General features: G+C 35.8%; 1 protein-coding gene across 1 annotated transcript in view; it reads right to left on the bottom strand.

Moving 5' to 3' along the window:
• The window catches only part of SCN9A (sodium voltage-gated channel alpha subunit 9), a 170,806-nt gene that overhangs the window by 24,694 nt on the left and 122,246 nt on the right, over nt 1–23,866 (bottom strand). The window contains exons 18-19 of the mRNA XM_047873440.1: nt 11,485–11,605; nt 1,734–1,888 (exon numbers count right to left, since the gene is read on the bottom strand). Coding sequence (XP_047729396.1) covers nt 1,734–1,888; nt 11,485–11,605 — 276 coding nt within the window. The remainder of the gene's footprint in view (nt 1–1,733; nt 1,889–11,484; nt 11,606–23,866) is intronic.

Below are 23,866 nucleotides of genomic sequence, written 5' to 3'. Positions count from 1 at the left end.
TGTTTAAATATTAAGTGAAAAAACCTATATAAATATCTTGAAGCATAATAAATATGTACTAAATTTGAATTGTTATCTTTCATTTATTTTACAGACAGGTATTTTAAAAATCTAGCTCAACTGGCAAACTCCCTGAGTAAAAACAGCAGTTTCTTAAACTACCTTTCTCTTTTCTTCTTCATATAATTCACTTGAATTTCAGTTTTGAAAGCACCTCTCGCCAAAAATGTCATCTTCCTTTGGACATTTTGAATCAGGGATTACTCTAAACTTTTCTTTAATTTTTTTTTTCTCTCCCTTCTAACAGTCTCAGTCTCATGTGTGACTCAGCACAGAATAAACTTCATTAGGTATTAGGAATTAGATTCCTACTTGCATTCCACCAGATAAGAAGAGTAGCATTTTTAAAATTCATTTTCTGTTTCAGGAGAAGTCATCCACTGTGGGCCCCGTGCATCCCTGCATGTCCTTGTTGGATAGGCCAAGAATGCAAGGCCCTGACTGGTTTCACTCTGGCTATTTCTCAGGGTTGTTTTTGCAACAAGCAACCTTGAGGAATAGAGACAGTGTCTCTGTCTGGGACAAAAAGCAAGGTTGCATACTGCTTGCTATAAAAGGACAGGGTTCCCTAAATTTAGGGCTCTTCAGCTGTGATGCTAAACCACTGTGTGTGCACCAGTCATTTACCCCCCTGCCATGCCCTCATGAGACTTGGGGATTAGCGGGACCAACATAAACATGTTGAAGTTCATGTTGCTTCCAAAATCATGAGAAATAAAATTCTTTGTCTCTGACTTGGAAGTCTCCTATCTTCTACCAGCATCCATGAAACAGTAACAGGTTAATTTCTTATAAGTAGAGTAAAATCCAAAATTCATGAAGACTATCTATGAGGCAATTTACAACTTTCTTGAGTATTGTGTCTTCAGTATAGTGGAATTTCCAGTGGTATCTCTAGCTGGAACTGGGCTTCTAATGGTTCATTTCTGGTCGTGTCAGCAGGAAAGACAAATAAGTAAGAAAAGGCTCAGGGAGTGAGAAACTCTCCTAGAAAGTGCTTTCAACTCTCATAGAAAGTGCTTGATATATGTGCAAGAATAAGAATGTGTCCCTTTCTCACCCTAATATTACAGCTTGTGTTTCAAGATCTTCATAAGCTGACACTGACTGTCTTTGTCACAGTACCTGTGGTTACCACTCTCTTTCCTGTGTTTGCTCTTCCTCCAACATCACTTTCTACAGGTTGGCAACTTTTAATGTGCTGAATACCTCCCGATCTTTTATGCTTCCTTATCCCTATACGCTTGTTCCCCTCAGCCCACCCTGTCTCTCTGGAGGATCCCTGTTAATCTTCCTAGATCTCACACATCAACTATCTTTCTTAAATTCCAAGCAGACAATAGTTCGTCTCTTGCTACAGAGCTTTATCAAGTATATTCCTCACTTACAAACACATCCCAGTGCTGTAATCACTTGTGCCTCTCTCCCCAGTGCTCTCTTGAGAAAAGTACCTGGATCTTAGCCACCTTCGCATTCACGACAGCAAGAATAATGCCGGCCATGTAGTAGTGCTCAGCAAATATTTACTGAACTAAGCTAAATTTTTGTCCTAGCACTAATTATAGGGCTTCATTTTTAGGCAAAGCAACTTTCCATGCTATTTTTATCCTCCAACTCATTTATTAAAAATACTGACTTACTCAAGAGATTGCTTTAGGTGTCATATCACTTACCAGAGCGCCACTGCTGAGCAGGATCATGAGAACAATAAAGCTTTCAAACCAACTGTGTTCAACTATTCTGTAGCAGGTTTTCCTGATGTTCCACCAGATTTTTCCTTTCCCTGACTCTACGTCAACTTGGCAGCATGGGAATCTCTGCACACAACCTGGCAAGAGAGACATTCATGTAAAATCTTGATATTCAGAATAAATAAAATGCTTAAAATACCCTATTTAATGTGAAGCTTTCCCTGTGATGTCCCTCAACAGAATAATTGCTAACATTTACAATGCAGCTTCAAATAGATTCAACTTGAATAGATTCAATTAAAAATAACTTGTCAATGATTCTAACTTAAAATGTATTCTTGTCTTCTGTACTTCCTTGATTTCTTGTCAATCTCTTCCATGATGTTTAGGCCACTTTTTTTTTTCGTCCATTATTGCAGTCCTCATACTGTGCCGATACATGGTGAACTCTGAATGAATGAATATTAAACTAAATCTGAGGACAAAATGCTTTTCAGGACCTTCTTTGCTGACGAACTAATTTTCCTTGATGTGGATCTCATCTACAATTTCTGCTACTTCCACTCTATTAAAAAAAAAAAAAAAACTGTGCCAAGCACCATTCTAGATAATATTAAGAGAATTGGTAGAAGTTTCTAAAATTATGTTCAAAAGAAATAGATCTTCATTAGAATATTCAGGTAAAACTGTTTCAAGTACTCTATGTTAAAAGCAACTTGGGACATGTGGGTGGCTCAGTCGGTTAAATGTCTGACTTTGGCTCAGGCCATGATCTCACGGTTGGTGGGTTCGAGCCCCGTGTCAGGCTCTGTGTTGACAGCTCAGAGCCTGGAGCCTGCTTTGGATTCTGTGTCTCCCTCTCTGTCTGCCCCTCCCCCACTTGCATTCTCTCTCACTTTCAAAAAAATAAACATTAAAAAAATGTTAAAAAATAAAAACAACTCTGTCTTTGTAATCATAGATATAAAACATGCTGCTTTGGTAAGTTGAGGAACATTTAATTTAAAATTTTTTAACCATTTATCTTTTGTATACTTAGCTGTGTATATAATTTCTTCTCCTCGGGGAATTTATTTTTGGTTTTGATTAGGAAGATAAATATAGAAATAAATGACTGTAACTGGATAGAGCAACTGAAACCACAGATGTAAAGGGGTTATTTGGTAGCATGGAAGAAGTCTACCTAACCTGGCTTGTTTGCTCAGGAGAGGTTGGAACTTTGTGGAAGGAAGAGCTGGAGCCTGAATTGAGTCAAAGTATTAGCCAAAAAGAGTATGGGTGGAATGCTCTACCAAGGAAGCAAAATGTGTTATGCATAGGGATTATAAGCAGTTCAGAGTGGTGATGAAAGCACAGTGTATACAAGAGGCATAGGTGAGAAATGAGGTTAGAGAAATTGGTCAGATTATGGAAAGCATTTTCTACCACATGAAGGAGTTTGGTGTATATCCTAGAGACGATGAGGAGTATGTGGAAGGTTGCAAGCAGAAAATGATATAGGCAGATGCAATTTTTTTTTAATTTTTTTTTCAACGTTTATTTATTTTTGGGACAGAGAGAGACAGAGCATGAACGGGGGAGGGGCAGAGAGAGAGGGAGACACAGAATCGGAAACAGGCTCCAGGCTCTGAGCCATCAGCCCAGAGCCCGACGCGGGGCTCGAACTCACGGACCGTGAGATTGAGACCTGGCTGAAGTCGGACGCTTAACCGACTGCGCCACCCAGGTGCCCCAGGCAGATGCAACTTAAATAGATGTCAACAGTTGAATGGAGGATAATCTGGAAGAGAAGAAAAAGGAGAGCAAAGGTGTAGAAGGACTCAGAGCCAGAAAACCATTTAGGATTCTGGTATAGTAGCCTTAACAAGAGGGGCAGGTTATGGCAACTTCTAGTTTCTAGAGCAATAACGGATTGAAGACATGTTTGGCAGGTAAAGTCAGATGGATTTACAGACTTACTGGATATGTGATGTTAGAGAAAGGGAGGACTCCCAGAACAACTGGGTGAAGGTCAGCAATGAAATGAAGAACAAAAGTGTGGGAGCTACTTGGCAGAGTTTGAGTTTGAGATGCTGGTGGGACTTCCAAATACCAATATCCTGCAGATATCTGGAGGTCTGAATCTGCAGCTCAGGGGGTAAGTCTGGGCTAGGAAAGAACAGTTTTGAGGTCACACAAAAAATATATTTTAGGATAAGGAGAGAAAAAAGGACTAAGTCTGGAACATCTTAGAACAGTTAATATTAAGGAACAGAATGCAATGGTATGCTGGAGCCAGTTCACCCAGGCTGTTGATAACTCATTGTTCAATTGTCAGGAATTTTTGTGAGCCTGTTGTTAAATGCAGCAATCCTCAAGCATTAAATTATGTGAACTTAAAACTGTAGCTTACCTTTTTTGTTTTTAATGTTTATTTTTGAGAGAGAGACACACACAGTGTGAGTGGGGGAGGGCAGGGAAGAGAGGGAGACACAGAATCCAAAGCAGGCTCGAGGCTCTGAGCTGTTAACACAGAGCCTGACATGGGGCTCAAACCCACAGACTGTGAGACCATGACCTGAGCCCACGTCAGACACTTAACCGACTGAGCCACCCAGGCACCCTGAAATTATAACTTACTTTTGAAAGGATAAGAAACACTTAAAACATATCACTTTCTAATCATTTCAGTTTATCTGTGCTCTTGAGTATATGTGTATATTCTATCTGGATTATGGAAAATTTGGACTACTGTCGTCTCTTCCCAACTCCACATTTGGTGAAGTCACATCAGTAGTTTGGGGATAAGCCATGGTGGGGATCTTTACACTACAAAAGTCATCAAATGCTATAAACCAGGGCTTGTTGGTTTTCTAGAGTAAACTTAATAAAGTAATGGAAGAACTGTTAGTAAAATATATAAAATAATGAATATCATATTCATAGCCATGACACTATGAACAGCACAAGAAATTGAGGAAATATTCTTTCGTTATTCAAATTCTATTATCTGAGATTTGCAAACATCATTGATGAATGAGTGAAGTTCTGGCATATAGTTTCTTTGTCTCACTTTCACCTTACTGATTAACATAAATGAAAATACCAACCAACCTTTGGGTTAAAACTATACTTGTTCATCAATTGCAATCATTGATTATCTATAAATACCAAATTTTACTAAAATCTAACAAAAGCATTCTGTGAGAATCAATGAGCTATATGCAATGTACAATAGGAATATTGTTTATATTATTACTTGTAAATCATGTGCCACACATCCTTTATATCTATAAAATTCATAATAAACTGAGGTACATATTCATACTTTATTTTTCCTGGAGAACAGTGGTGAAACATTTACCTGTACCCCGCTAGGACAGGTGGAATAAGAGAAAACCTTGAAGGAGAAGGAGACAGAGTGGAAGTGGGAGAGATGTATAAGTAAATAAGTAAGGCAGTAAATAAGTCAGGGAGTAATAAGGTTCTGAACAGAACCATGACCAAGAGAGACCTAGAAAGATAATGACTGAAATTTTAAAAATTAAATATAAAAAATTGAAGTTGATTTAAAAAAACCCACAATTACTTTGAAAAAGAGGAAGAACTGAAAAAAGAGGAACTACAATTCATTTCTTTCTTAAAAATTTTCCTTTCACAACTGTCATGCCCTGCTGGTGGGAATGTAAATTAGTGCAGCCACTGTGGAAAACAGTATGGAAGTTCTTCAAAAAGTTAGAAACAGAAACACTATATGATCCAATAATTTCACTATTGGGTACTTACCCGAAGAAAACCAAAACACAAATTTGAAAAGATACATACACCCCTATGTTTATTGCAGCATTATTTAAAATAGCCACGTCCATTGATAGATAAATGGATAAAGAATATATGGTATATATACATATCATGGGTCATTACCCAACCATAAAAAAAGAATGAGATCTTGCCATTTAGGACAATATGGATAGATCTAGAGAGTATTCTGCTAAGTGAAATAGTCAGAGAAAAACAAATACCATATGATTTCATTTACATATAGAATCTAAAAAACAAATGAATAAACAAACATACATAGCAGGAACACACCCATAAATAGAGAAAAAATTGATGGTTTCCATGGGCAGGGAGTGGGGGGATGGGCAAAAGGCATGAAGAGGAGTGGAAGGTACAGGCTTCCACTTATGAAATGAATCAGTCACAAGGATGAAAGGTATAGCATAGGGAATACAGTCGATACTACATAGAAGAGCACTGTATGGTGACAGATGGTAGCCATACTTGTGGTGAGCATTAACATAATGTATACATTGGATGAATCACTATGTTATACACCTGAAACTAACATAAAATTGTGTGTCAACTATACGTCAATAAAAAAAAAATCACTGAAAAAAATGTTTTTCCTTCCAACTAGAGGGAAGGTAAAAAGGTGGGAGAGCACTTTTTAGATACTTGTTTCAGAGGTATGCAAGTTAGCCATTAAAAAAAAATTTCCTGTTTTATAAAACAATATATTTAATTAAAAATACTGAGCCTCTCAAGTAATAACTCAGATAATCATAAAGTGTATGACTTGAAACAACAAAACTAGAATTCTCTTGAACTGTACTGTTTAGGCAATGTCTTATTATGGTTTCTTTTATGATTCTAAAATGAAATTAGTTCATTGATCCAAGTAATATGAGGTATATCTGGGACTTTAATTTCCAGCACTATAAAAATGTAGCAAGCTATGTTTTATTTTGTTTCTCAAAAGTCTCTGATTTTTGCAATTGTGTGCATTTTACGTGTTCCTGTCCTTTCTCTCTGGAAACTTAAGCTCCAAGAAGGCTAAAACTTATCAGTTATGCCCTTCATTTCTGCTCACGGTACTTAACCATGTTCTTCTACATGGTTTAATATGTCATGTATAGTTGACTTAAAAGACATAATTCCCCTCCAAATGTAGTTCTAAAATAATCCAAGCATTAGTCATGATCTGAAAGATCGTATCTCTGCAAATTCTAGAATTTACAAAACTTGGATGGAAATTGGATTAGATTGGATGAAAAAAAAGCCCAGAATGAATAGGAAATATACATGTGCCTTCATTTATCCAACATTAATTATAGTTAACATAACCTCAGATCTGAATGAATTTATCTTCATTGTATTTATTTTTTTTCAACGTTTGTTTATTTTTGGGACAGAGGGAGACAGAGCATGAATGGGGAGGGGCAGAGAGAGAGGGAGACACAGAATCGGAAACAGGCTCCAGGCTCTGAGCCATCAGCCCAGAGCCTGACGCGGGGCTCGAACTTACGGACCGCGAGATCATGACCTGGCTGAAGTAGGACGCTTAACCGACTGCGCCACCCAGGCGCCCCGATCTTCATTGTATTTAAACAACCACCATACCTCTCAAATGCACTTAATAAAGTTAGAATATTTTGGAGGCTCTTTAAACATGTTTTTAATATTTATTTATTTTTGAGAGAGAGAGAGTGAGTAAGTAGGGGGAGAGAGAGGGGGAGACACAGAATCCCAAGCAGGCTCCAGGCTCTGAACTGCCAGCAAAGAGCCCAACGTGGGGCTTGAACCCGTGAACCATGAGATCATGACCTGAGCTGAAGTTGGATGCTTAACCGACTGAGCCACCCAGGTGCCCCTAGAATATTTTATAAAATAATGTGGGAGAATAGTAAAAAGGTAGGACCAAAAATTGACTCCCAGATAATCTCTTCCTGAGCAAAAGAAAACAGGAGGAGTGAAAAAATTTAGGATGGTAGTATTTTTTTATATTAACTTAATGCTTTAGACTTTATAAATTATCTTAAAATAAAAACAAAGATCTTGTGCAGAACAGAATCTATCTGTCTCAAGTATAATTTACCAGAGAAGAAAGTTTCCCTTTTAAGATTTTACTATCTGAGATTTATTTTTGTCAGTCTTAAAATTGAAGAGAAATATTATTCTTAGGATTTTAGATTTAGGTAAGAAAAGGCACTATACGTTCTAATTAGAAAAGTAAGATTTTTATCTGAGACAAAAGTTTATAAATATTGCCCTCAGGATTTATAACACCTCAGAGAGTTTCTTACTCTTATTTTGAGGCAGGAGTGCTCTACTGACTGTCTGGCTTTTATGCAAAGGCATATCCTAAGAGATTTCCAACCTAGCTGGTTGGCAATGTTATCACATCTTCTTTTTTAAAAGGAGTATTAACTAAATGTAAACATAACAGAGAACCTCTCAAACATTTTAATGGGTCCCCATGGGTAAATGCTATTTCTTTTGGGTGGTTTCATTAATTTGTTCTCGTGATGCATTTCATAAACTCTATACTGGGTTTCATCATGTTAAAGTAGTGCTCTCCACCCACCGTCCCCCAAACAAAAAAACTCCTAACCACCACTGACCTCTTCCATGTATCACTTATCTGTCCTACTAAATATTTACTACTAAATATTTATTTGGGCAAGGGACATTGTTTTTTTCACTGCTCTATCTCTCTCCAGTGAGCACCCTGGGCCTGAAATACAGAAGTTGTTTAATGATTATTTGCTGATTGGATGAAAGAATAATTAAGTGGATAGATGGTGAGAGGCTCAGCAAATTGGATGCCCTGTTTGATTTACCAGGCTGAGCTTCTTAGCTCAGCAGGTTGAGCAAGTATAAAAAGTTTCTAGCTGCTCAGAGCGATGTGACTCACAGATGTGTGTTTCCTCATAAATTTTCTTGTCTTTTGTTCTAAAAAAAATTATTTGTTTATTTAATTTTTTAAATGTTATTTATTGTTGAGAGAAAGATCATGGGTGGGGCAGGAGCAGAGAGAGAGGAGAACAGAGGATCTCAAGCAGGCTCTGCACCAACAGCAGCGATTCCAATGTGGGTCTTAAACTCAGGAACCATGAGATCATGACCTGAGCCAAAGTTGGATGCTCAATGGACTGAGCCACCTGGGTGCCCCATTTAAATTTTTTATTGAGGTAGCACATATATTTAGTATAGTATACCAATTATAAATATATAGATTAATATACTCATATAATAGCCATGTAGGTCAAGATATAACATTTTAAGCACCCAGGAAAGCACCCCTCCCGCCCCCATGTTCTTTCCCAGTCTGTACCCTCTAGAAGGAACTACTGGTCTGACTTCTATCATTGTAGATTGATTTTGCCTATTCATCCCCCATTCCCAGCTTTACTGAGGTATAACTGATAATTTAAAACTGTATATATTTGAGGTACATGAATTGATAATTTGATATTAAGTATACGTTGTAATATAATCATCACAGTCAAGTTAATTAGCATAGCCCATCTTTTCACACAATTACCAATTGCTTCTTTACATCTGTGATGAGAACATTTAAGATCTACCCTCTTAGCAAATCTGAAGTATACAATACAGTATTGTTAATTATAGTCACATTGTTGTAGCTCTTCAGAATATATTTACCTGTGTAACTGAAACTTTGGCCCTCAGTAAATTTTCAATTGTTAAGGTCAAAGTTCATCTGAAAATGTGTTTCTGTAATACCTCTTATACATTAGACTCAATTCAGAAGTTATGAATAATCTCAAAGGACTCACATAACTATTCTCATTAGAACTTTGTAGGACTAGAATAAACTTTTTGTAAAGTTTAATCTCAGTAAAATAGCAACTACAGTCTGAAATAGCTTAGCATTAATGCTTTCTGCAGAGGGTTTAAGTTTTTCTAAAGCCCTTTTCTAATTTGAAGACATAATTTGTTTGATAAACCCAACTTCTTTCTAGTTATCCTAGAATTTTAAGTTAGGGTCATTAATAAAAAGTATAGAGGAAATCTTGGTTGTATCTGTACATATTTAATGGTGCTAATCAATTTATTGAGAAATAAGCAACACCTGATGAAATTCTTAAATTTTGTAAAGGAAACACTTTAAAGGAAACTGTTTTGCTTATGGTACTAATTTCAGCAAACACAAAATTTCTACCAGTTGGGTGTCATACTTGTTTGCTTCTCACATAAAATGAAATTTAGCTTGTATTTAAAGAATATTCATGTACCCATTGTAGTTAGAAGATTTCTTTATTTGACAGGCATTTTTTTCACACATGAGTGCTAGAGGAAGCAGGTTGAGAAAATCATAGAGGATGAACACAAGTCAATGATTTCTACAAAAAATACTGATTCTGAGAATAATAGATACCAAGTCATCAGCATCAACCCTGTGCTATCAGAACTACACAGGATTGTCAACAAAATATTTTTAAAAATAAAAAAAAAGGAGAAGAAGGATGTTAGGAACTGTGGTAATTAATTTGTGTTATCTCACTTAATGTCCTCAATATCCCTATGATTCAGATGTGATTGTTGTATCTATTTTACAGATGAGGAATCTGAGATTTAAGATTGAAAAATGTGGAAAAAAAAAGATTGAAAAATGTGCTCAAGGTCTCACAGAGAATTAGCAGTAGGCCAGTTAGAAGTCATGTTTATCAGGCTCTAAAGCTTCTGGTCTATGTTATTGTATTATACTGCAACTCTAGTATAGGTTTGTGTTTTTACTTGAATAATGCAATATTTGATTAGAAAATATTGCATAAATTCACAGGTCAAGTTCAAAGTCACTACTTTGAATAAAATCCCTGAAAAATTCCAGAAGTAGTAAGTTCAGTAAGTCAGAAAGTGAAAAGGAATCAAAGGAGATACTGTTAGAAAAAAAGAGATTGAAATGCAAAGGGCTTTAAATGCTATGTTAAGGGCTTCAGGTTTTATCCTATAGACCAATGGTTCTCAGCTTCTAGTGTGCATTAGAATCCCCTGGAGGATGTACACCTTATCCCCAGAGTTTCTGATCAACTTGTGGTTTCTGTAATCAACTTGTGGCTAGAAAAGAAAGAGGTCAGGGCTGAATCAGTCTTTAGCTTGAGAGACAGGATAGATCATGATGTCACTAAATGAGAGAAAGACCAGAGGAAGCTGTGAATTACATGGGGGAGAACTCATTAAACTTTGTTTCAAACTTATTTTACCTCACATGTTTAAAGGCAACCAGTGGAGATGACCATACATGGAACTCAAGTATGAGGTCAGAGGGAAAGATGATAATTTAAGAGTCAAACAACACAGAAATAGATGTTTAAACTATAGACATGGATAAAGCCCCTTAGGGCTAGAGAAATAAGAAGGTAACAGCCCTGAAATGTGGGGGAACAATGTTATTTAAGGGATGTGCATAAAGATAGTCACTGAAAGAAACAGGGGAAGAAACTCAACTCTCAGAGATGCAAAAGAAGAACAAAGGTAGAGTGTGGCTTCTGAAACCAAGAGAAGGATTTTGAGACAGACTACTATTAACCAGATGACTATTAACAGTATCAAACGGTGTGCTGAAAGTTGGCGGGTGGCTTCAACTTTTGATGATAAGGACAGTAGTAGCCTCTATCCCATTGAGCTGTATTCTAGTGGTTCCACAGAACTGGAAAAATGAATTAAGGATCTAAAATGAGAAGTATGAGCACCCTAAGTAAGTAAAGTGCTTTATAGTATAATATACTGTCATTGTAAATTATTATTAGTAAAGTATCTTAAGTGTGGAAACTGAAGCTTTGAAAGCTTCCATGATTTACCCTTTGTCATAGAGCTATGGCCGAATCAGTATGCAGTGGAGTCTTCTGACTTTTCACTGATAATCCCTGATAAGTATGAGGTTTTAAGATAAAACCCCAAATACGAATAAATGGATGGCTAGCCAAGGTCTTGAATTTTCTCTTACCATCTGTAAAACAGGCCTCTGGCTCATCTGAATTTATAGGTTCAGCCTCTGCTTCTTCTCCTTCTCCTGGCAGAGGGTTATCAACTGTGCTGCACTCAGAGGAACTCGACCGGTTCAATCTCTAAAAAGAAATGCACCAGCCCACCAGGCAGTTAATTTAGAGGTTATTCAAATCTTATATTCAAGCCATACTTAATAATCAAATTCATGCAAAGTGTTATGAAAAAAAGATTAACAAGTATGATGGCCATAAAAACGTATAAACACATATTGAGGTCAAGTAAACTTACAATGCATCTATGCTTAATCTTTCTATCTACACATCCCGTGAAAATTAAATTTTATTATTTTTAGTATGCTAGCAAGTAAGTATATGGACAGAATTAGCATAAGGTAATTGTTTGATAAACTATAGCATTTGTAAAGTATTGGCCAAATTTTTATTATGTTTTATGTTTAATATAATTTGTGTACACCAGTAATTATTATATTCAGACAACCAAGATCCTGATAGAAATAATACAAGTGCTAAATTGCCAATGCCTGAGAATTGAAAGATTGTATCTGACAGTTGGCAGAAAAAGTTTATTGATACTTAAAATTAGAAAAAAAAGAAATAAATTAGTGTAAAATGAAATCCAAACATATTTCCTCTATTAGCTCTTGGATTTAACAATATGTATCAGGATGATATAGATAGAAGGCTTTTCACCAAGACAAAAAAAAGTCAAATATTATATTGGAATCAAAATGCCAAAGACCACACTAATTATTTCATCCAACACAGACCACTTTAGTATAAAATTTCAGGATATAGTGGAAAAGATCATAAAGTATTATATATAATGTCAAAAGATAGTGGTTACCAAAGTGAGCACCACATGCAAAATCTGAAACAAAGATTCAATGAAATTAAACATGGTGGTTTCACACATGAGAGGAATGAATTCATTGTCATTATGATCATATAATTGATCATAAGACAAGTTCTTCCCACCCAGAAATTTATGATCAAACATGATGTTTACACACTTATACATACACAGAAATTTTAGAAAAAATACATACAGCAATTGTAGCAAAACTGTCAATTTTTCCTAATATTGCTTTATAAGGGGTAGAGCAGCACAACAATAGAAGAGTTCATTTTTCATTCTCATTTGCTGAATGACATGTGAATATTGAAAACTACCAGTTATTACAGCACATGCTTCTCTTATTAAGATTATAGCTTTACTTTAGAATAGTTCTATAAATACAAGTGCTAAAAGCAAGGAAATACTCATCTCCATTAAATTGGATTTTTAATCAATTAATTTGCATTAATATTATAGGCCAAATCTAAAATATTAATTTTTAGAGATTTACTGGGAAGCTAAAAATGTGGGTACCACATTCTCAGTGTTATTATTATCACACATTATTAAACACCAGTAAAAAAGTCATTGATACAGCTTTATATGTAAGGAATGATATAAGCAAAGTTCTTTTTATGAGAGCAAAGAATTATGATTACTATAATATTTATAATCCTATTGGCATGGGGCATTATTCCCACCAGGTTGAAGAGTTTTATAATAATATCCGTTATGAACAATATTACTATGAAATTTCACTTAAAAAGCAGAATTAAATTGATTGAATTAATCTTAAATGACTTTAAAATAAAATTTTAAATAAAATGCATCTAACATGCAGAATTTACTAATTTACTAATTTACTCAGGCTAAATTAATGAAAACACCTTCAACCTTCGTATTTGGTTTTCTCATTAAGCATTAGCAAAAAAAATATATGCCAAGTTAATTTATAAGCAAATAAAAATTAAGATGATTTTATAAAGTGTATCATGTCATTTCTGAAACTTTTTTCATAGTATGGCAACTTTTTGACGTTTAAATTCAGAGTTTGGCTCAAATTGTATATAATAAATGACAGTTATTCAAGATAAGTCCTCATTGCAACAGACATCAAAATATTTAATATGAACTACAGTTTGTATCATAAGCCATATTGCTATGACTCTTTAGAAATTCAAGTTTAGAATATTTTTAGGAATTCACTGTTTTCCCAGGAATGCATGAAGTATTCACAAAGTAGCTATTTTAATACTGTATATAATATTAAATGCTATGTATATGCCCTAGTGATGTAGAGAGTTTAGATGTAATCTATTCAGTCTTTAAATTTAATATTTACTAAAGTCGAAGTGTCTTTAAACAGCGTCCAAAAGGATGCCTTTAAATAGAAAGGCTAACATCTAAAATGAAAACTTTCCCTTGAAGGGAAATGCATTTAATTCTCATGACAGGTATTGCTGTATTTAACTATTGAATCTTCTTATTTTCTTGTTAGTACACAGAGAAGATCATACCAATCATCTGAATCACTTTACATTATTATTATTATTTTCAATTCTATAAACTCAATCATTTGTTTTTTTAGTTTCCTTTCTTGTAATTATGGAAATCGAAGAATTATTATAGTAAACTAAGAGCAGTAAAATAAATACTTTAGTGTAGAAAATTCCCCTTTTGATATTATAAATAGCCTATTCTGTAATTTTTGTGTGGATTTTGGTTTTAATAAAATATGAAATATACTTTTGTCTATAGCTTTTTTGCTTGTCTTGTCAACAAATATAATTTTTTACCTTTGACATCCTATACATATAGGCTGTATAAACATAGGATCATAGATGTAGAGTCATTAGTATCAGGAATAGAAAATATACCATAGACAGCATTCCTGCCTTTTTATTGAATAATATGGCATCATTTATTGACACATTCTAAAATTTTCTTTCTTTTCTTTAAATAAAATCTATACTTGATTCAAAAATTTTAAATGTACAATAATATATGTCAAAAAAACAAAAGTCCTTTCCACTCTCTGATTCTATTCCCTACTATATATACAGTGTGTATGTGTGTGTGCATACATATATATCTTTCCATATTCAGTGTGCATCCATACAACATTGAAGTAGTTTGGAAATAATCTAATCTTGATTCAAACTTATATAACTATCTAAGAGGCCCCTTTCAACATTTGAAAATAGATTAAGATGATGGAGTAGTTGGACCCTATGCTTGCCTTGTCCCTTGAATGCAGCTAGATAAATATCAAATGATTCTGAAGACCCAGTAAATCAATCTGAAGACTGAGAAAACAAACTGCACAAGTAAAGGGAGAGAAAAGACCACATGGTAGAAGGTAGGAAGTATGGAGCTGTGATTTGGGGGAGAAAGGATTGTGAGCTGTGGAGGAGAAGGAGTCCTGATCATGGAGAGAGGAAGGAAGACACAGAGAGAGACAGAGAAAGAGAGAGTGAGAGAAATGTACAGGGGATTGCACTATAAAAGCACTTCCTCAAAACCACTGACTGAGAAAATGAGAGGAGTTGATTATCATGAGTTTTTATAACCAGTGGAGCTCAAAAATTGGAGTTTAGAAGTCCATACCATGTGGATGGTGGATGCACTTGGTGGATGCAGTGGTGCTCCTGTGGAGAAGGAGGGCAGAAGCCCAGGAGCAGATGGCACGATCTGAGAACCCCTGGGATATACTGGGAGAGATAGTTTCCCCTTCTTGGAGTGCATCTGGGAGAGGAGGATAACCTCTCAGGGGACAAAACAGCTGGTGGGTGCCATTGTGCTGCCCTGTTCTTTAGCATAGGAAAAGAGACACCTGCTGAGGGCAGCTAACCTGGACACTGGCTTTTTGCTATGCTTTACTCTAAACTCCAGGCTCCTGCATGTTGGTGCAAATGCCATTCTGGGACAAACTGGCACCAACCCCAGTGCCATGAGACCCTCGCCCAGAGGACCACAGCAGGTCTGTGGCACACCAGGTCCCTAAAACTTAGATTTTGAAACCCAGCCAACATGCCTGAGATAAAACACAGGTGCACTACACTGCTGGGAGGGCAGAATGGCCCAGACACAGGGTGAGGGCAGAGATCTGAGGAATGCCTGGGACACATGAGGTGAGATTGTTTGCTCTTCTGTGAGGGCTTCACAGACAGTGGCAGACACAAACTCTCCTCTCCGGGGATGAGGGAGAGGGTTGTTGCCATTTTTCTCCCCCACCCATCAGAACAGACTGACTTCAGTGAGCAGAACAGCTCCAACAGTGGAGACCTGAGCTGCTTACACCAAGCCCCACCCCTCTGAGCTCTGCAGGTGCTTCTTTACTAGGGCAAGTGTACCTGAGAACCAGAGCAGTTGACTCTTCCCCCAGAGGACCAGCACAAACTCCTGCACACACCAAGTCTACTGACCACAGAGTGTGTAAAGCTTCAGCTCTAGGACACATAGGATCTAGCCTCTTAACAAGCAGACCAGAGCACACCTAGTTAAAACTCACCACACTCTGGACAAGGTGAAAACACTCCCCATGGCAGGCAAGAAGAAACTTTGCAGAGGACTGACCTGAGGGGAAAATCAGCCAAAACAGTAGCAGAGTACACACAGCATAAACCAGAAACACCTCCTGAAATGCCAGGCCCTGGACAGTATATGATCTCTTCTTCATAAAGTCATTACTCTCTGGAGCAGGAAACAGAGCAAGCTTTCATAACACACAGAAGGCAGAGACCTAGACAAAATGCTAAGATGGAGGAGTTCATCCATCCCAAAAGAAAGAACAAGAAAAGGTCATGGTCAGGGATCTCTTTGAAACAGATATAAGTAATATGCTTGATCTAGAATTTAGAACAATCATAAGGATATTAGCTAGGCTTAAGAAAAGCATAGAAGACACCATAGAAAAGCATAGAAGACAATAGGCAGTCCCCTATTGTAGAGCTAAAAGACCTAAAAACCAGTCAGGTTGAAATAAAAAAAATACTATAACCGAGATGAGAAACTGACTGATTGTAATGACCACAAGGATGAAAGAATCATAGGAATGAATAAGTAACATAGAAGATAAAATTATGGAAATTAATGAAGCTGAAAAGAAGAGGGAAAGAAAAATACAGGATCATGAACAAGACTTAGGGAATTCAGTGACTCCTTAGGTGTATTAACATTTGTATCATAGGAGACCCAGAAAAAGGAGAGAGGATAAAAGGGGAAGAAGGTTTATTTGAGCAGATTATAGCTGAAAACTTCCATAATCTGGGGAAGGAAACAGATATACAAATCCAGGAAGCACAGAGAACTCCCATCAAAAGCAACCAAAGCAGGCCAACACCAAGACATATTAAAGTAAAATTTGCAAAACACAGAGTTAAGGAAAAAATCCTAAAAGCAGCAAGGAAAATGAAATCTCTAACTTACAAGGGAAGACAAATAAGGTTAGCAGCAGACCTATTCCCAGAAACTTGGCAGGCCAGAGGGAGTGGCATGATATATTCAATGTGCTGAAGAGGAAAAATATATAGTTAAGAATATTATATCCAGCAAGGCTGTCATTCAGAATAGGAGAGATAGAGTTTCCCAGACAAACAAATATTAAAGGAGTTCACAACCACTAAACCAGCTCTGTAAGAAATATTAAAGAGGACTCTTTAAGGGAGAAAGAAAGAGCAATGTGACAAAGACTAGAAAGGAACAGAGAATGGGGTGCCTGGGAGGCTCAGATGGTTAAGCGTCCAACTTTGGCTCAGGTCATGATCTCATGGTTCATGAGTTCAAGGCCCACATTGGGCCCTGTGCTGACAGTTCAGAGCCTGGAGCCTGCTCCAGATTCTCTGTCTCTCTCTCTCTCCACCCCTCCCCTTCTTGCTCTCTGTCTCTATCTCTTGAAAATAAATAAACACTAAACAAATTTACAAAAAAGAAAGGAACAGAGAAGATCTCTAGATTGTCTCTAAGATTGGACTGAATGCTCCAGTAAAAAGACACAGAGTAACAGAATGGATTAAAAAAAAAAAAAACAGAAAAAAAACCAAAAAACAAGACCCATCTATCTGCTGCCTACAAAAGACTCATTTTAGACCTAAAGACAATTGCAGATTGAAAGTGAGGGGATGGAGAACCATCTATTAGGCTAATAGATGTAAAAAAAAAAAAAGCTGGAGTAGCCATACTTATGTCCGACAAACTAGATTCAAACTAGATTTTAAACCAAAGACTGTAACAAGAGATGAAGAAGGGTACTATATAATAATAATGGGGGTCTATCCAACAAAAAGATCTAACAACTGTAAATATTTATGTCCACAACCTGAAAGCACCCAAATATATAAAACAACTAATAACAAACAAAGAAACCCATTGATTATAATACGATAATAGTAGTGGACTTGAACACCCCACTTACAACAATGGAAAAATCATCTAAGCAGAAAAACAGCAAGGAAACAATCTCTTTGAATGATCACTGAACCAGATGGACTTAACAGATATAGTCAGAACATTTCATCCCAAAGCAGCAGAATACACATTGTTTTCAAGTGCACATGGGACATTCTCCAGAATAGAACCACATAGTGGGTCACAAATCAGACCTCAACAAATACAAACAAATTAAGATCATACCATGCATTATTTTCTGACCAGAACACTATGAAACTTAAAGTCAACTACAAGAAAAAATTTGGAAAGACCACAAATACATGCAAGTTAAAGAACATCCTACTAAAGAATGAGTTAACCAATAAATTAAAGAAGAAATAAAAGAATACATGGAAGTAAATGAAAATAAAAACATGATGGTCCAAAATCTTTGGGATACAGCAAAAAAAAAAAAAAGTCATAAGAGGGAGGTATACAGCAATATAGCCTTACCTCAAGAAGAAAAATGTCAAATACACAACCTAACCTTACACCTAAAGGAGCTAGAAAAGAAACAGCAAAGAAGCCTAAAGCCAACTGAAGAAGAGAAATAATAAAGATTAGAGCAGAAATAAATGATATAGGAAAAAAAACCAGTAGAGCAGATCAATGAAACTAGGATTAGTTCTCTGAAAGAATAAATTGATGGATCCCTAGCCAGACTTATCAAAAAGAAAAGAGAAATGACCCAAATAAATAAAATCACAAATGAAAGAGATCGCAACCAACACCACAGAAATACAAACAATTATAAGAGAATATTATGAAAAATTATATGCCAACAAACTGGGCAACCTAGGAGAAATGGACAAATTCCTAAAAACATACAAACTACCAGAACTGAAGCAAGAAGAAATAGAAAATTTGAACAGACCCATAACCAGCAAAAAAATCTCCCAAAAAACAAAAGTCCAGGGCCAGATGAAATACCAGGGGAATTCTACCAAACACTTAATGAAGAATTAATATCTATTATTTTTTTAAGTTTATTTATTTATTTTGAAAGAGAGAGAGAAAGAACGTGAGAGGGGCAGAGACAGATGGAGAGAGAGAGAATCCAATGTGGGGTTCGAGCTCACAAACCATGAAATCATGACCTGAGCTGAAACCAAGAGTTGGTTGCTTAACTGACTGAGCCACCCATTCTTCTCAAACTGTTCCAAAAAATAGAAATGGAAGGAAAATTTCCAAACTCTTTCTATGAGATCAGCATTACCTCGATGCTAAAGCTAGAAAAAGACCCACTAAAAAGGAGAATAATAGGTCAATATCCCCGATGAACATTGATATAACTCTCAACAAGATACAAGCAAATTGAATCCAACAAGTAAATTAAAAGAATTATTTGCCCACAATCAAGTGGGATTTATTGCTGGGCTGCAGGGCTGGTTCAATATTTGCCAATCAATCAACGTGATATAACACATTAATAAAAGAAAGGATAAGAACCATATGATACTTTCAAAAGATGTAGAAAAAGCACTTGACAAAATACAGCATCCTTTCTTGATAAAAAACCCTCAACAAAGTGGGGATAAAGGGAACATGCCTCAACATCATAAAGGTCATATACGAAAGACCCACAGTGGGGTCCTCAATGGAGAAAAACTGAGAGCCTTTCCTCTATGGTCAGGAACAAGACAGGGGTTTCCACTCTCACCATTATTATTTGACATAGTACTGGAAGTCCTAGCCTCAGCAATCAGACAACAAAAAGAAATAAAAGGCATCCAAACGGGTAAGGAAGAAGTCAAACTTTCACTATTCGCAGATGATATGACATGATGTAAAATACCTGAAACGCTCAACCAAAAAATTGCTAGAACTGATACCTGTATTCAGTAAAGTCACAGGATACAAAATCAACATACAGAAATCTGTTGCATTTCTATACACCAATAATAAAGCAGTAGAAAAAGAAATCAAGGAATCAATCCCATTTTCAATTGCATCAAACCCCATAAGATACCTAGGAATAAACCTAACCAAAGAAGTAAAAGAATTATACTCTGAAAACTATAGAACACTGATGAAAGAAATTGAAGATGACACAAAGAATTGGAAAAACATTCCATGTTCATGGATTAGAAGAACAAATATTGTTAAAACGTCTATACTACCCAAAGAAATCTACACATTTAATGCAACCCTTATCAAAATACCACCAGCAATTTTTCACAGAGCTAGAATAAACAATCCTAAAATTTGTATGGAATCACAAAAGCCCCAAATAGCCAAAGCAATCTTGAAAAAGAAAAGCAAAGCTGGAGGCATCACAATTCCAGATTTTAAGCTACAAAGCTGTAATCATCAAGACCATATGGTACTGGCACAAACAGAGACATACACATCAATAGTACAGAATAGAAAACCCAGAAATGGACCCACAACTATATGGGCAACTAATTTTTGGTGAAGCAGAAAAGAATATCCTAGGAAAAAGACAGTCTCTTCAACAAATGGTGTTGAGAAAATTGGAGAGCAACATTCTGTCCACTGGATTACTTTGTTACACTCTACACGAAAATAAATTCAAAATGGATTAAAGACTTAAATGTGAGACAAGAAACCATCAAAATCCTAGAGGAAAACAAAGGCAGCAACCTCTCTGACATAGGCCATAGCAACTTCTTGTCAGACACATCTCCAGAGGCCAGGGAAACAAAAGCAAAAATGAATTATTGAGACTTCATCAAGATAAAAATCTTCTGTACAGTGAAGGAAACAATCAACAAAACTAAAAGGCAGACTATGGAATGGGAGAAGATATTTGCAAATTACATGTCTGATAAAAGGTTTGTATCCAAAATCTATAAAGAGTTTATCAAACTCAGCACCCCCCTCCAAAATAATCCAGTGACAAGCAGAAGACATGAATAGACATTTTTCCAAAGAAGACATCTAGATGACTATCAGACAAATGAAAAGATGCTCAACATCACTCAACATCAGGGAGATACAAATCAAAACCATGATGAGATACTGCATCACACCTGTCAGAATGGTTAAAACTAACAACTCAGAAAACAACAGATGTAGGTGAGGATTGAGGAAAGGGGAACCCTCTTACACTGTTGGTGGGAATGTAAACTGGTGCAGACACTCTAGAAAACAGTATGGAGATTCCTAAAAAAGTTAAAAAATAGAACTACCTTATGAGCCAGCAATTGCACTATTAGGTATTTACTCAAAGGATAAAAAAATACTGATTCAAAGGGGCACATGTACCCCAATATTTATAGCAGCATTATCAACAAAGCCAAATAATGGAAAGAGACCAAATGTTCATCGACTGATGAATGGATAAAGAGGATGTGGTACATATATACAATGGAATACTACTCAGCCATAAAAAGTATGAAATCTTGCCATTTGCAATGACATGGATGGAGCTAGAATGTATTATGCTAAGTGTAATAAATCAGTTCAAGAAGGACAAATACTATATGATTTCACTCATATGTGGAATTTAAGAAACAAAACAGATGAACATAGGGTAAGAAAAAAAGAGAAGGAGACAAATATAAGAAACTTAACTATAGAGAACAAACTGAGAGTTGCTGGGTGGGGAAATGAGTGGGGGGATGGGTTAAATGGGTGATGGGCATTAAGGATGCCACTTGTTGTGATGAGCACTGGGTGTTATATATCAGTGATGAATCACTAAATTCTACTGAAACCAGCATTACGCTATATGTTAACTAAGTACAATTTAAATAAAAACTTGAAACATTAAAAAAAATGATCAAATTAAGTACTTTTTTATTTGTCATGGTTCTTTTGATTGCCTAGAAGGTGTTTTTTCTACAATACCTAATGTGAATAGAGACTGTTAAATATAGGTGTTATATGAGAAACTGCCCTAAGCTGGTAACTTACAATGTTATTACTGACATATCCCGAAATAGGCATTCACATAATAAGGCTATTTTATGCTAGTTGGCCTGTTCTTATTTTGAGAGGTATGAAGTAGGATTATCTAATAATTTGATGATCTGCCACTCAAAAAAAGCCAAAAAAGAAAAACAATTCAAACCTATTCTACCTATTGTAGAAAATACAGAACCCAACAAAAACCTTATGCAAAGAGGATGGTTGGTGTTGAAAACATTCCAAAGATTATACATTTAAAATACATACTGTAAGTCTGATTGCTATATACAACAAAAGATATTCTTTGAGGAGCAGAGCTTAGAATAGTTATTCCACCGGAGAAGTGAAACAAAGAAACACGGAAGAGAGCAAGAAGTTGAGAGAAGCAAATCAAAGAGAAGAGATGGGCATATATGGGCAGAAAAATTAAGGGAGACATTAATGATAAACTAAGCTCTACTGTATGTCGTTAAGCTTAAGAAATATTTTTTTATTATATTCAAATAACATCACCCATATTTTAATTTTAGAGTCTAATTTTACAATTGATATTCATAATGAGGGCCCTGAATCATTAAAGGAGTAAAATGGTCAAGTTCAGAAAAAAAGATCGAAGGACCTTTAAAGAAGAAATCTACAGATTCTACTATGCTTTGTGGGAGTAGGGGTCCAGTGTTTTCCAAGCTCCCATTCTATCATGGGATAACTTCAATTTAAAATATTCTTTTCTGGTCTAGAACCAAAATATGCTTTCCTCTTCCTTGCAGTTGTTAGGGCCCTTTATGCCCTCTGGAAAATGCAAATATTATCTTCCTACAGCCTTTTCAAAATGAGACTACCATTTGTGTTTTTCATCTTAAGAGTACTGACATTTAGTTTCTTTACATGACTTAGCATTCTAGGCGCCTCAAGTCCCTCCAATCCTTTTCTCATCTCTCTAAAATCCCAATCTCTCTCAAGATTCTTTTTAAATGATAATGCCAGTTAAAAAGTACTGAAAATATCCTTCATCAATGGAAATGACAATAGTATTTTCCTTTCTGTTATCTAGATTTACTACCATTTAAGTAGCAATTTTTAGTTTAATTACTAGTTACAGTAAACTCTTGACTCGAGGCAACTAAAACCCCAGCACTTTTTCAGAGAAAGGGTAAGAAATGGAAGTTTTCCTTTTCTAGTGTTCTTGATGACTACTAGAGAAAGTCTGTAGGCTTTTAGAGAACAGCTGCTTGTTCAGCAGGAAATCCACTTAACAGTTCCATCACAGGGTCAACGTGGTGTATAGTATTAGATGATGGAGAAATAATGAGGTCAAATCTCAGGCACATCCATGGAAATTCAAAATTAAGCAAATGATTTCACTGAGATTTCTTAATTTTTCCATAATCTTCTATCTAGAGCACTTCCTATTTAAAAACATGACAATTTATATGCCTAAAAGATAAGATCTTGCATATGAAAACAAACAAACAAACAAATTTTGGCCACATAAAAGATTGGACTGATTACAGGTGTCTCAGCCAGATCGTACAGGGTCATCTTGGATCTTTAAAAGGCAAGTGACATTCACCAATATGGACTTGCCATGCAATCAACCAATGGTATTCTGTGCACTAACACAGAACTCCTATCTGCAGAGAATAGATATTTAAGTAGCTGGAATACAGTGGGTCAAGTGAGAAGGAAAAACTTAAAAACTTGAGAAACAAGTATTTAAATATTTCTGCTACTGAGGCCTACTAGAAGTGGATAAATAAGGATTGGAACACAGGCAAACATTCTGGCAAAATGTGAGGTAAAAACGTAAACTCTAAGACTCAAGCTCATTATTCACTTACAATTAAAAAAAGAATAACAAACAAACAAAAAAACTACCAGTACATTTATGCTAGCCCCTTAAAACTACTCATAATGAGGAAGGAGAAGGAAAGACAAATTCCAGTGGATGGAACAGTTTTTTGAATACATGGATCTCTAATATTGAAAATACAATGTAAAATAAAAATTGGTACAGAAAAAGCATATTTTTCCTAATGTTTATGTAGGCAGCTTCTGCCAAAGAAAAGTATTATATTTTGAGTCATTCTTCACAAATGAAATATCCAGAGTTTTTTTGGCTTCAGGACAATGTCCATTCATTAATATGAACCTCATGTTTTCTAACAGTTTGGTAAAAAAAAAAGTAATAATAGTTGAAGAATTAAACACACACACACACACACGCA

This window comes from Prionailurus viverrinus, chromosome C1 (assembly GCF_022837055.1).
Source record: "Prionailurus viverrinus isolate Anna chromosome C1, UM_Priviv_1.0, whole genome shotgun sequence".
Taxonomy (NCBI): domain Eukaryota; kingdom Metazoa; phylum Chordata; class Mammalia; order Carnivora; family Felidae; genus Prionailurus; species Prionailurus viverrinus.
This window is presented reverse-complemented; position numbering and strand designations above follow the sequence as displayed.